The sequence below is a fragment of the Cololabis saira genome, chromosome 4 (genome assembly GCF_033807715.1).
Source record: "Cololabis saira isolate AMF1-May2022 chromosome 4, fColSai1.1, whole genome shotgun sequence".
Lineage (NCBI taxonomy): Eukaryota > Metazoa > Chordata > Actinopteri > Beloniformes > Belonidae > Cololabis > Cololabis saira.
Genome location: NC_084590.1, coordinates 42,466,744 through 42,481,152, shown reverse-complemented (window position 1 = coordinate 42,481,152; position 14,409 = coordinate 42,466,744). Strand labels below are relative to the sequence as shown.

Below are 14,409 nucleotides of genomic sequence, written 5' to 3'. Positions count from 1 at the left end.
TCTGTCGCCCTCTAGTGGAGAAAAGAGTGAACTGCAGAACACAAACAATATTGAATAAACATCCATCCACTCATTTTCTAAACCAGTGTCACAATTTCTACTTCAGCTACTACCCGGAATAAAACCAGATCAAGTTAATAATAGTTTGGCTTTTCGTATATATTTATATTCAACACGTATAGGGAAGTGCACCGTTCCTGCAATACCAGGTCGATGCGTGGAGTGGACGGAGCAAGCCCCTATTCCATCTCCCTGTTCCAAAAATCAATTTAATATATGGTCCCCGGGTAGGGGACGTATCAGATATTAAACTGATAAGAACAGATACTACACTTGATCTTAGCCAAAAGGCCGAGAAGCGATACCCACAATGGATTGGAGGAAACCTCCCCATTCCCGGTACCCTTCTTTAAACTCACGGTTCGTATAATAATAAAGCATTTTTTTTTTCGTAAAAAGTTCGTAAAACAATTATTACCGATGTACAATCATCAACATCATACAATTATGTTTCCCCTGTGTTTCCTAATACGGTATAATTACTTTAACGAAACGAGAAATAAGCTGAATGCAAATTTTCCCGGTCACGTGAAACGTTTGGGCCAATAGGATGCGGAGACGCAGAAAACCAACACGTCTACACGTTTATGTTTATATATCACTTTTCTGTGGACACCAGCCTTATTTGCACGTCAGGATGTAATGTCAGGATTATATACATACGTTTTTTTTATCTTTACGTTGTATTATATGCGCACTTTTGGAGGAAACCGATGTCTCCTCGATGCATGCGCACAACACATCTCCTCCAGCGCCCTCTAATGGAGGCACACCACACAACACCTTTCCTGCTAGGGAAACAAAAACACACGCATCCGTAGCCTTAAACCTGCCCTTAAAGGCACTTTAACTCCAACAAATAAGCGCCCCTAGACAGAGGTGGACAGAGTACTCGACCCCAGTTCTTGAGTAAGAGTACAAATACTACTGGTCAAAATTTACTCCGTTACAAGTAAAAGTAGCTCAGTCAAAATATTACTCGAGTAAGAGTAGAAAAGTACTTGCTTTTAAAGGTACTTAAGTATCCAAAAGTAAATGCTTTTAAATTTATTTTAAGTAAAAGTAAGAGTAAATTTCTTATTTTCCACATCAGTAAATTACTATATTTTTCTAAATTAATTTAAGGATCTTTTAACTCTTGTTTCTGAGAATTAACTGTTTGAAACCAGCTGCACTGATGTGCTGCTTTTAGAACCATAATGTTATATAAAACCTGCAGAAACACCAAAAACAAATCAAATGAATGGGATCATAAGAGGACAGCAGATGATGCAGAGTTTATTAACAATCATGAACTGAAACCAAATGAACCTGCACCATCCAACTAAGTCTGGATCCCCCTCAAAGACCACTGCTTTACAAAAAAAGCAGGCGTAGCCGTTGTTGCAGCTATGTCTTGACTTGTTGCGGCTCTGTCTTGACAAACGCAGGCTACTTTGGCGGTATCGTTTTGAGGAGGCTTGACGTATTTCCGTTTTACGTACATCCCAGTGGAGAGCGTGCACTGTGATAAGTCTCCTCCTTTGACAAAAACAGCTTGTGTCCAATAGGATTTTAGGGAAGAAGAAAAAAGAGCAGACCTGAAAGTAACGAGTACTTTTCAGCCTTCCTAGAAATTTACTCGAGTACAAGTAAAAATATTTGTCTTGGAAATGTATTCAAGTAAGAGTAATGAGTACCAAAGAAATCTAATACTCAAGTAAAGTACAAATCCTCTGGATATGTACTTAAGTACAGTACTCAAGTAAATTTACTCCGTTACTGTCCACCACTGCCCCTAGATTATTATCATCAACAACCAGAGGTGAGTAGAGTAGCCAAAAATTGTACTCAAGTAAAAGTACTGTTACTTCAGAATAATATGACTCAAGTAGAAGTAAAAAGTATTCATCCAAATAATTACTTGAGTAAAAGTAAAAAAGTACTTGGTGAAAAAACTACTCAACTACTGAGTAACTGTTGGGTAACGTCTGATTTATTTTTTTAACACAACCATTCAAACAGACAAAAGTAAAAAATAATCATCTTCAGGCCAATTAAATCAATAAAATAAAAAAATAGCTTAAATTAAAATAATCTTAAAGTAAATTCAAGTACTTTAATAAATAATAAAATAATAACAGAATAAAAAAATAAATTAAGCACAAGTAGCACAAAATTTGAAGCCTTTGTACTTTTCTTTTTTAACCAGGCAGAACTAGAACAAGCCCATGAACTCATAGAAACTGTGTGTTTTTGAGTCTTTGTAAATGTGACAAAACATGCAAAAAACAAACATTTTTCCTAAAGAATCACTCAGTGATGTCATGAGATTGACCCGTACGTGGAGGATTAAAAGAAAAGTAACAGCTCAACGTAGCCTAATGTAGCGGAGTAAGAGGAACAGTTTCTTCTTCACAAATCTACTCAAGTAAAAGTAAAAAGTATAGTGATTCAAAACTACTCCTAAAAGTACAACATTTCCCAAAACGTACTCAAGTAAATGTAACGGAGTGAATGTAACTCGTTACTACCACCTCTGTCAACAACACAATGACACATTCAACTCTCACGCACAACGTTCCTCTGATAATTCTACAAACTAAACCTTTTACAATTTTACTTGATTATTTTTTAAATCCAGCAGACATGCCTGATGCCTTTTACTCCAACAAAGCCACCTCCCGCCTGTGCTCCAGGAAGACATTCACTGACACTGAGTCCAGTTGAATAAAGCTTTCGTGAATTCTGATGTGGTCCTTGTTACCGGGTCAATGAACGTACCACACCTGTTTCTGGCTCTGTGCAAATGCATGGAGCCTTCACAGCCACTATGTGGGGCTGCCAAGTTGAAAGATGGACATAAATATACAGAAATCGTGGGATGTTGAAGTTATCTGTGGAGCTGAGCTATTGCAGGGATGTCTGGCGAGGTGTTTAACACCCTGAAGTTTGTCAGACCTACAAACTGTTCTGAGTGACAGAAGGAGGTTCCCCTTATCTGTCCAACCTTGTGTTTGACCTTATACACCAGGGATATTCAATTGGCGGCCCGCGGGCCACATGCGGCCCGCCAGCAGCTTTTATGTGGCCCCTGGGCATATTTCAAAAAAGGGGGTGTTTGTTGAAATTTTTTTTTTTTCTTTTTTTATATAATATTTTTATAACTGGCTACTATGGACTAAAATGCTTGTGCTCAATCCTTAATATAATATTCAAATACGGAAGTCTTGGTGGAAAGTGGTGCTTTGTCATTATGGCGTGTTTTATTAAAAGTAGGTCAATATCAATTTCATTAAGTTTGCACAATGCATGGTTTCAAAATGAACTTGCATTCAATAAAATTTCTTTATCTGAATATTATATTTAACATTCACAATTACTAAATCTGGAGACAATTAATACATAATTCATATGTAAACTAGATATATTCAAATGTATAATACAAATGTATTATATTTACATAAGTCTTCGTCTTTGAGTGCAAAATACATTTTGAAAACCCCCACATTTTCAAATTGTGCGGCCCTCTCCATACAGTCCTTTTGCAGAATCTAGTTGAATACCCCTGTTATACACCTTAAAGTGGATTGTATTTTTACATTGCCGTGTGTCGTCACGTTGTTATGATGACAGAAATCTTTCCTTTCCTTTCCCAGTCGTCTCTGAGTTCAGCGTCTCGTTGATCCGCAGTTCTTAGTTTGCTGTTCTGGTGGATCTTCTACTTCTACTTGAGTAAGTTTTGGGAATTTTTTTACTTTTAGGAGTAGTTTTGAATCACTATACTTTTTACTTTTACTTGAGTAGATTTGTGAAGAAGAAACTGTTGCTCTTACTCCGCTACATTAGGCTACGTTGAGCTGTTACTTTTCTTTTATCCCTTTTATCCGCGTACGCGTCAATCTCATAACATCACTGGGTGATTCTTTGGGAAAAATGTTTGTTTTTGCATGTTTTGTCACATACACAGACTCAAACACACACACAGAGTTTTTATGAGTTCATGGGCTTGTTCAAAAAGAAAAGTACAAAGGCTTGAAATTTTGTGCTACTTGTGCTTAATTAATTTTTTTATTCTGTTATTATTTTATTATTTATTAACGTACTTGAATTTACTTTAAGATTATTTTAATTTAAGCTATTTTTTCTTAATTTTAATTAATTGTATTGATTTAATTTGCCTGAAGATGATTATTTTGTACTTTTGACTGTTTGAATGGTTGTGTTAAAAAAATAAATCAGACGTTACTCAAAAGTTACTCAGTACTTGAGTAGTTTTTTCACCAAGTACTTTTTTACTTTTACTCAAGTAATTATTTGGATGACTACTTTTTACTTCTACTTGGGTTATATTATTCTGAAGTAACAGTACTTTTTTGGCTCCTCTACCAGCTCTGGTTACACCAGCTGAGGCTCCGCCACTGATGATCTCACAATAAAACCAACCTGAGGGAGCTGGAGCCACTAGGGGGCAGCAAAGCGGTTTTATCGAATGGCTTTCGCACTTTAAAAACGCCAAAGAAGAAGAACCGGTAGTAAATAGTTCATATGCACCAAGTGACTTTATGATTTTTACGTAAACACGTTTAATTTTCTTTTCTGATTAAACAGTCAGACTGTTTTTCTGCTCTCTGTTCTTTTTTGGGAGGAAAGTCACTGAACCACCAAAGAGCCTTCAAGTAAGAAGTTGTTTTTAGCTCTACTGCTAAGGTTAAAGTGAGCTGCAGCAGCTTTTATCTTTTATAATTTTTTTTGGATCTGTTTTCAGTTTTCTGTGTTTGCTGCAGTTTAATTGGTCGATAAAGATCCCTGATCTCCGTTCAAAGGGCGATGTTGTCAGTCATTGTCAGGTCAGCTCTCCCCACATGTAAGTGTGTCATGTTTCCTCTGTTTTGTAGTACTTTATACATTTATACACATTATATCCTAAAGTCTGTAAAAAGTACAGCTTTGTTTACATTTGTCACTTGTATTGGATCGGACTAGTTTGTAGATAAAGTGTTATGTAACCGAGGTGAAAGAAAAGCTTGTAGGTGAAAGGTCATACACTCACCTCCACTAGACAGAGTAAATATATTGCCAGAGTTTTTCTGCTGGACTTTAAATTATATACAGGACTGTCTCAGAAAATTACAATATTGTGATAAAGTTCTTTATTTTCTGTAATGCAATTTAAAAAAAAAATAAAAATAAAAATAATAATGTCATATATTCTGGATTCATTATAAATCAACTGAAATATTGCAAGCCTTTTATTATTTTAATATTGTTGATTATGGTTTACATCTTAAGATTAAGATTCCCAGAATATTCTAATTTTTTGAGATAGGATATTTGAGTTTTCTTAAGCTGTAAGCCATGATCAGCAATATTAAAATAATAAAAGGCTTGCAATATTTCAGTTGATTTGTAATGAATCCAGAATGTATGCCATTTTTGTTTTTTTAATTGCCTTACAGAAAATCACAATATTCAAATTTTCTGAGACAGTCCTGTATTTATTGTTGTTATTCTTGGGTCTGCAGCCATTAACCAACTGAGTACTATTATAATTAATCATTTTATAATGGTGAAGGTCATGGCATTACAGTCTTTCTGGGAGACTTTGGATTTATGAAGTGTTTTATCCAGCTGGACCCTCCTGTGTGATTTCTTGCTTGTGTTCTTCTCAGATGTAAGTCGCTTTGGATAAAAGCGTCTTCTAAATGACAGTAGTAGCAGTAGCAGCAGTAGTAGTAGTAGTAGTCGTCTTTTCCCAAGGAGCAAAAGACTATTGCACAGCGCATTCTACAACTAAACAAGTACTTTTGTCCGGAGAAGGTGAAGGACTGAGGTAGTCTGGAGCGTCCATCAAGGTCTCTTCATGATGGTCTTCTCTGGCTGATATTAGACTCAGCTTTCCTCAGCCAGTGGAAACCCTTTGGTTGATGCTTATTCACCACCAAACCACAGTATAGGAGAGAATGATGACTGGTGGAGCTTCGACGTTTAACGATCCCAGTTGTCTCAAACACTGTAGTCTGAAGCCCACCATCATTCCTTTTGGCCTTGTAGATGTTCAGGTGTAGGTGGTTTGCTCAGGATCACTTTGTAGAGGCCTCCACTAAGCTGCTAGTTCAGAATTCCTGCCAGTGGATGTTTAAAATTTCAGAATATTTCAATGTTTAATAATCTTTGCATTACTATATATTTTATAAAGTAACTGAAATTGTGACAGATTTAGTGGAAAGTGCTGTATTTCTCTAAGAACAGTAATATAGGACATTAACCACTACCCCTTTGTAGCTGTTTTTGTTTAACTTCAGGGTGATTTATTCGTCAGTTATTTATTGTGCACTTTAAATTGTCCTGTGCACGAAATGTGGTATACAAATATACCTAACCTTGCCTTTAAATCAGAATTTTAATTTAACCTTTATTATTATTATTTTAAATGAAAAGCCTACAAAATGGCAACAAACATCAATCATCATTCTTTTTTTTTTTTCAATATCTTTTTATTTCACAAAAGAAAGGCAATCAGAAACATCCTTAATGACAGTAGGTCTTACAATTTTCTTTTGTGCACACATGCTAAATCTCACCTACAACCCCCCCCCCAAAAAAACACAAAAACATACACACGAAATAAATAAATAAATAAAAAACAAATAAACTGGGGGAAAAAAAAGGGTGAATGAATAAAAAATATGGAAAATAACATCAGTAAGTAACAGTAGGGGCATCAAAACTCGAATACCTACAGATACATAAGATAGCAATAAAACAGCAATCAGCGTACAATGAAGTTCTCTAAACCAGAAAATAATGGAAACCAACATTCTTGAAAAAGATGGCCACGGTTATATTTTTCCAATGTTAGCTTTTCTAATGGTAGAAATGCTGTGATTTGGTCTATGAAAGTCTTATAAGATGGAGGGGAATCGTTCTTCCAAAATAAAAGTATACTTCTTTTTTTGCAAAGTAAGTGATCAAAATTAATATCCTGCATTTTTTGTTATGTAGTTGTAAATTATGTGTCATTTAATAAATATAAACTACTGCTTAAATCAAATGTTTTGTCCAGGATTGATTGTGTAAGGGAATGAATTGAATTCCAATAATTTTGTAAGCGGTCGTATTCCCAGAACATATGCATGAATGTCCCCTCCATCTTTTTACATCTGGGACACTTTGATGAAATATCCTTTGATATTTTATCCATTTTTATTGTAGTTAAGTAGAATTTGTGGATGAATTTAAAATTAGCTTCCTTAATTTTTAATGTAGTTGTCATTCTTGATGAGCAGATGTTTTGTGTTTGTCCTCTCAGGTGGGAGGTTGTGGCTGCGTAGTCAGGCTGCGGTCAGGATCATGTCGTCTTCAGGTGGATCTACCTCTCCGTACACAAGCTTGGCCATCAGTCGCCCCGCAGAGTCCATCACCCATGTGGAGCTTAACCGGCCTGAGAAACGCAACGCCATGAACAAAGCTTTCTGGAGGCAGGAATCTCTTTCATTGCATCACTAAATATAGATTACATTTTTGTTTTGTGATTACAAATTTGGAAAAACACTTTCTTTTAAACATTAATAGCTTAACCTGAAACAACACTGTTAGATACTCCAAAATGACAGTGGAGTCTAGGGAGGCTGGCTGGACTGCAACCATCCACTCAGTAAGATAAGATAAGATACAGGACTGTCTCAGACAATTAGAATATTGTGATAAAGGTCTTTATTTTCTGTAATGCAATTAAAAAAAACAAAAATGTCATACATTCTGGATTCATTACAAATCAACTATTGCAAGCCTTTTATTATTTTAATATAGCTGATTATGGCTTACAGTTTAAGATTAAGATTCCCAGAATATTCTTTGAGATAGGATATTTGAGTTTTCTTAAACTGTAAGCCATGATCAGCAATATTAAAATAATAAAAGGCTTGCAATATTTCAGTTGATTTGTAATGAATCCAGAATGTATGACATTTTTGTTTTTTTTAATTGCATTACAGAAAATAAAGACCTTTATCACAATATTCTAATTTTCTGAGACAGTCCTGTAATCCTTTATTACTGCCTCAATGGGGAAACACATGTTTGCAGCAGTACACTTAAAACACACATGCAGGGAAGGGGGTAAAAAAAAAATATAATTACAAGATATAGACAGTATATACATTGCGATGGAAATAAAAGTAGTACGAAGGAAAAAAAAAGGTGCAAAAAAAAACCAAGTAGAATACCTGTACAGGTGAGAGGCAGGTAGTTTGTTGGGAAATCAAGAGTTACATTAAATTTAGCAAATGCTTTTATCCAAATTAACTTGCAACAGAGGAAGACAACCAGCCACAGTAGTGGATCACAAAGTAGGTGCAGATAAAACAGCATTTAAATAAGTGCAACTAAGACAACATTCAAGTGCAGCTTGGGAAGTTGGAGAGGGAGTGTAGTTCACAACACACTGAGAAGAGGATAGTTTTCGATGCCTTCTTTAACGTAGAACGACTAAGAGAGTTCAGATCGTGGGTTTAATTGGGGCGACTTGGGCAAGGCGGCTCAGGATGATTAAAGAATTAGCAGAAGATGCTGAGAAGGGACGTTGTTGGCTGTGGTTATGGAGGAAGTCTGGCATGTGGGGTTCAGCTGACGGGGGTGGTGGGGAGATTGTCCCTGCACCTTACCTGGCAGGCACCTGTGGAGGTGCAGCAGGAGTTACACCCCCTGTCCAGGTGATTGGATTAAAGCTAAAAGCTGCTTGTTTCACATGCAATTCTCACAAGGGAATATAGACATAAATTTAAGTTGAAACTTTAAATTAAAGTTGACAGGTTAAAGTGTGAATTTATAGGGGTGATTTTTTGTGATTCAGAATTAAATCATTAATCTAGGACAGAGGTCTTCAACCCTGGTTCTCAAGATCTACTGTCCAGCATGTTTTCGATGTTTCCCCGCTTCAGCACATTAACCACGGTGTAATTAACAGACTTGTGCTGATAAAGCTGATAATGATATGACATAATTAGGGGACATCTGGGACACCCCTGATGTAGGGCAATGTGTTTAATGCAATATCTCACTTTTTTCCTTCTTTTTTTTTTTTTTTAAAGCTAAAGTCATGTGAGGTGATTTAAAAAAAAAAATGATAAGCAGCTCTGTTTAACATTTTGTCCTCAAGTTCAAATGAACCACTAACAAACATCTTTGACAGATGTATACATTTAACAAAACTCATATTTGGTGAGCTACCAAATGCTTTCAAGCACCCCTCCCTTCAAGAATCCCCTGGGGATCATGTTTTCAAAGAAGATATCCTCTTCTAAAACAGTTACCGTCCTAACGTCGTAACATGTCTTGGTTCTCCTTCAGCGAGATGGTGGACTGCTTCACTGAGATCGCTGAGGACCCCGAGTGTAGAGTGGTGGTAGTTTCTGGAGCCGGGAAGATCTTCACAGCTGGTGGGTGTCAAACATCTTAATTCCGCATTTGTTCATTAAAACTGTATTTATTCTCTCTGCTGTGTTTCCCCAGGTATCGACCTGATGGACATGGCAAGTGACGTACTCCAGCCACCGGGCGACGACACAGCCAGGGTCTCCTGGAACATGCGAAAAATTATTACCAAGTACCAAAACACATTCTCCGTCATAGAGAAGGTCAGAGCCCTTTCTCACACAAAGGAGTCTTGCTGTGATTCCTGAACAGAGGTGTCAAGTAACAAACTACAAATACTTCATTACCTTACTTAAGTAGAAATTTTGGTTATCTATACTTCACTGGAGTAATTATTTTTTTAGACGACTTTTTACTTTTACTCCTTACATTTTCACGCAATTATCTGTACTTTTTACTCCTTACATTTTAAAAACAGCCTCGTTACTCTATTTCATTTCGGCCTTTAAAAAAAAAACTATCCAGTTAAATTGCGCCATCTGGATAGAGTGAATTTGGTTGTGGTTGGATGAGAAGAATAAACATAATACCATTCCGACACCCTATTGGTTTGTACACTTCTGCTCTCTGAAACACATGTTAATGCTCAATAGTACACATATGTGGTTCTTTAATATATTTGCATTATACTAAGATGCATTCATTTTCAATGGCTTTTGTCCTTAATGGCTTTTTTCCCCCTTACATTACTTTTACTTTTATACTTTAAATAGTTTTGAAACCACTACTTTTATACTTTTACTTGAGTAAAAAACTTGAGTTGATACTTCAACTTCTACAGGAGTATTTTAAACTCTAGTATCTATACTTCTACCTGAGTAATGAATGTGAATACTTTTGACACCTCTGTTCCTGAAATGGTTCAGTTTCTCTGGGCAACAGTGACATTTACTGTGAAATTGTTGTTTTAACTGTAGTGTCCGAAGCCTGTTGTGGTGGCTGTTCACGGCGCCTGCGTTGGAGGAGGTAAGACCCCACCCTCACATCATTATTGTTGTAACGCTCTAGAGCAGATTAAGTTTTAGTTCAACCTGTGAAAAGCATCTTGAACGATCATTTCTAGGATAATAAAAAGAACAAAAGCAGCGGGGGGGGCTCTTGCGGGTTGGCATCGTTGCCTCAAAGCGAAAATGTTCCTGTTTCAAGGGCTTTTTTTGTGTGGCTCAGGTATAAATGGATAAACAGAAAAGTAATATCACCCAATCAAGAAAGTATGCCACAACTTAAGAACAAAGTTGTCACCCAGATTTTAACAGAAAGCCCAAAGATACTTTTGAAAAGTCTGCAAATAGAAAATATGTAGATGAACTAATGTCGGTGTTGATTTCCTCCCTGTATCAGAGGTGGATGAGTTGGTAATGAGCGATTACCGACTTCCCTCCAGGATTCAATTATAAAGCTTTGTCCCTAGCAGGCTTTCTGTCCTCCGAGAGGAAAAAAAATAAAAATCAGGATCATATCAGCAGCTGTGGCCGAGGTCCGAGATGGGAGTTCAGTGTGGTTGTTTTTTCCGTCTTGCAGGTGTTGACCTGATTACAGCCTGTGATATCCGTCTCTGCACCCAGGACGCCTGGTTCCAGGTCAAGGTGTGTTCATTTTAGTTCATCATTTGTGGCGGTGGTGAAGAAAAGAAAACCAGATTTAATACCGGAAAGAAAAGTTTTGCTTTTACTATTATAACTAAATTAACGGTTTTGTCTTTTACCAACTTCAGATTTGTGCTAAATAATAGAATTAAAATAATTTAATATTAATCATTCACAATATTTAATTATTTAAACTATGTGTTCAGTAATCTGGTGAGGATTTGATTTATTCTTTTTTTTAACATTTCATCAGATTCTCCCTCTTTCATTGCTTTCATTGTAGTTTGCTATGGAGCTCTCTAACTAACTCTAACTATACTAAACTGATAGTATAAGATAGCTTTTTTTTTAATTCAAGGGAATTACTACATACATATAGTAAGGACTTGCGTGAATCAAAACATCAGTTTACTGCATCAGTCCTTTTGGGGGAAATTATGAAAGATAAGTAACTGTATTTGTTGTTTAAATAACATGTGAAAATGTCTGAAACTTCTTGGAGGTGACATTTCAGTGACTGTTTCTGGTTGGCTCTACAGGAAGTCGATATTGGACTCGCTGCAGACGTTGGGACTCTGCAGAGACTTCCTAAAGTCATGGGCAACCGCAGGTAAACCAGGCATTTTGTCAAACCAGGATTTTATGAGATCTAGAGTTATTGTTGACATTGGTTTTTGATCTATTGTGGGGGGGTTTCGGGGGGGTTATTCATGATACAAGTCTCATTTCTACAGTCTAGTGAACGAGCTGGCTCTAACCGCCAGGAAGATGTACGCCGACGAAGCCAAGAGCAGTGGACTGGTCAGGTAAAAGCATCCTTTTAGACACATGCAGGGTTAAAAATTAAAGCTGTTTGTGAGGAAGTCGAGCAAAATAAGTCACGTGTGATTAAAAGACCATGGTCTAATGTTCCAGTAGTTGTTCAGATAAATTACATCAATGCAGAGGTGTCAAAAGTAGTCACATTCATTACTCAGGTAGAAGTATAGATACTAGAGTTTAAAAATACTCCTGTAGAAGTTGAAGTATCAACTCAAGTTTTTTACTCAAGTAAAAGTATAAAAGTACTGGTTTCAAAACTACTTAAAGTATAAAAGTAAAAGTAATGTAAGGGGGAAAAAAGCCATTAAGGACCAAAGCCATTGAAAATGAATGTATCTTAGTATAATGCAAATATATTAAAGAACCATATGTGTACTATTGAGCATTAACATGTGTTTCAGAGAGCAGAAGATATGATGACTAGTTGCCTATAAGTATTGTAATGGTGCAAAAAGTCAAACTTCAGAGGCATGTTATCATTTATCCTAACATTTATTGGAATGTACATCCAAGTTTAGTTGCAGGAATCTGAGGGAAACGGATGTAAGAACAAAACTGGACAAGAACATCCTTCATTGTGCCACAACCACAACCAAATTCACAATTTAACTTGATTTTTTTTTTAAAGGCCGAAATGAAATAGATTAACGGGGATGTTTTTAAAATGTAAGGAGTAAAAAGTACAGATAATTGCGTGAAAATGTAAGGAGTAAAAGTAAAAAGTCGTCTGAAAAATAATTACTCCAGTGAAGTATAGATAACCAAAATTTCTACTTAAGTAAGGTAATGAAGTATTTGTACTTCGTTACTTGACACCTCTGCATCAATGTACACGTAGGCTTTATACCAAGCCGTGTCTAAGCAAATAATGAAGTGAAACAACCAAAACTACATTTTGGTCAAGTCTTTGCTTTAATTTGAATAATCTTCCACATGGAAAATAAACTGAGAAGGATTTGTACCATCAAGTGTTTTATGTCCTAGTGGGTGAGTTGAGTTTTTAGTAATGCAGAATGGATAAGTTAGTACTTGGACACCTGTCACGCACCTTTTTGAGCCACATAGTTTTGAAACGAACGTCTCCTCTCCAGCCGAGTGTTTGCAGATAAGGAGGCCATGATGGCCGGAGCTCTGGAGATGGCCGGGGAGATCGCGGGTCGCAGCCCCGTGGCGGTGCAGGGCACCAAAATAAACCTCATCTATTCCAGAGATCACAGCGTAGCTGAAGGACTGGACTACATGGTGAGGACGCTGTTCTGTGGATGCTTATCAAACTACTCCGTTTACTTGAGTACTTATTAGTATTACAATTAACCAGAGAAGTTAAACGCAGCCAATCACTCTTGGAGAGTCATCGGTCACCGTGGGCGACCAGCATCACTCTTTTACCTCAGTTAAAACATTTACCACTTCCTATTGTCAATATCACATGAAGGCAGTTTTTTATGAAAAGGAAACATAAATGAAGTATTTAATATAATATTCTGTTCGGTGAAATGTTAACATTCAGTTTAAATATAAGAAGCCATGGAAAGTGTAAACATTTGAGGATTAAAAAACAGCTGAGAGATAAATCTGTCCAGTGATGGAATTCATTTACTTAACCAGAAACTGTCAGAGATGCAGGAATAAAAGGGGGTGCTAACTTGAGGAACTAGAAAACTTTACTTACAACCTTTTTAATCAAGTCGATCTTGTGGACTTTGGGGATACATTTTTGAAATTGAGAAGTTTCTTTATCCCCTTAACATATTTTGTCTTCTTCATCCTTTTGTACCCTCAAATAGTCTAAATTTAGCATCAACTCAGAGATAAAACACTCAGATTTAGCACAGATTTAGCTAATCTTCAACACAGGTTACAGCAATATTTTACTTGAGTTTACTGCAAATAAGTGGAAAAGTCTGAATGTAACCTGGTTACTAACTTGAGCAGTCTTTTTTTTTTTTTTATTGCACTCAGATAACTCTGTTACTGTTGACTTTTTTAAACCAGGCCAATTGGAACATGAGCATGCTTCAGACTCAAGATGTGATGAAATCAGCGCAGGCCTCCATGGAGAAGAAGAGTCCCAAAACAGTGGCTTTCTCCAAACTCTAAAACTTCACCACAGTGAAGTTCGGACCAGAGAACTGCTGATGTTTTGCTCGTCCACTGTGGCCTTTCCGAGGGAAGATGAACTGTGTATTTTCTGTCTTTACCTGGTTTCTAACACCAAAACTAAGATCTGTGCGACACTCTGTGGTTGCTGAAAATAACTTTAGAGCAGATCGTCTCTTGGGCGGAAAAGCCTATGAAATGGTAATTCGAGGTTTGTCATGTTTATTACCTCCAGGTTGCTGCTTTTCTTACAAACCATATTATCAGATGAGTTTAACCCAGTTTGAGCTGAGAAGCTGAGCTGAATCTCACCTCATCTGACTGATTCTTGTTTAGTTTTTTTTAAATGTGGAACAGTTTTTTGGTTCATTTCAAAGATCATTGCCATAAAATTATTAAACTACCACTTTTTTAACATTCAGTGACG

General features: G+C 36.6%; 1 protein-coding gene and 1 non-coding gene across 4 annotated transcripts; one reads left to right on the top strand and one right to left on the bottom strand.

Annotated features, from left to right (window-relative positions):
* Positions 1–181: 181 nt before the first annotated feature.
* On the bottom strand, positions 182–363 carry LOC133442666 (U2 spliceosomal RNA). The gene has a single exon (XR_009782607.1). It is a non-coding gene; the product is annotated as a U2 spliceosomal RNA (small nuclear RNA).
* Positions 364–4,555: 4,192 nt separating this feature from the next.
* ech1 (enoyl CoA hydratase 1, peroxisomal) lies at positions 4,556–14,407 on the top strand. 3 transcript variants are annotated; one of them, XM_061719833.1, is made up of 11 exons: positions 4,556–4,718; positions 4,827–4,906; positions 7,352–7,520; positions 9,391–9,479; positions 9,553–9,677; positions 10,392–10,440; positions 10,996–11,060; positions 11,600–11,670; positions 11,795–11,866; positions 12,974–13,124; positions 13,878–14,407. In XM_061719833.1, exons 2-11 carry the CDS (start codon positions 4,870–4,872, stop codon positions 13,980–13,982), a joined length of 933 nt encoding a protein of 310 aa, XP_061575817.1. In that variant the 5' UTR covers positions 4,556–4,718; positions 4,827–4,869; the 3' UTR covers positions 13,983–14,407. The 3 variants fall into 3 exon arrangements, with proteins under 3 accessions (XP_061575817.1, XP_061575816.1, XP_061575818.1); XM_061719832.1 differs by having other exon boundaries at positions 4,808–4,906; XM_061719834.1 differs by lacking the exon at positions 4,827–4,906.
* Positions 14,408–14,409: the final 2 nt, after the last annotated feature.

What these genes read in the sequence shown, in the direction of transcription:
- ech1 (XM_061719833.1), top strand. Translation starts at nt 4,870, where the DNA reads ATGTTGTCAGTCATTGTCAGGTCAGCTCTCCCCACAT. An exon ending in CGGCGCCTGCGTTGGAGGAG is followed by an intron (nt 10,441 to 10,995) that starts GTAAGACCCCAC and finishes TCCGTCTTGCAG; the next exon opens with GTGTTGACCTGATTACAGCC. An exon ending in AAGAGCAGTGGACTGGTCAG is followed by an intron (nt 11,867 to 12,973) that starts GTAAAAGCATCC and finishes TCTCCTCTCCAG; the next exon opens with CCGAGTGTTTGCAGATAAGG.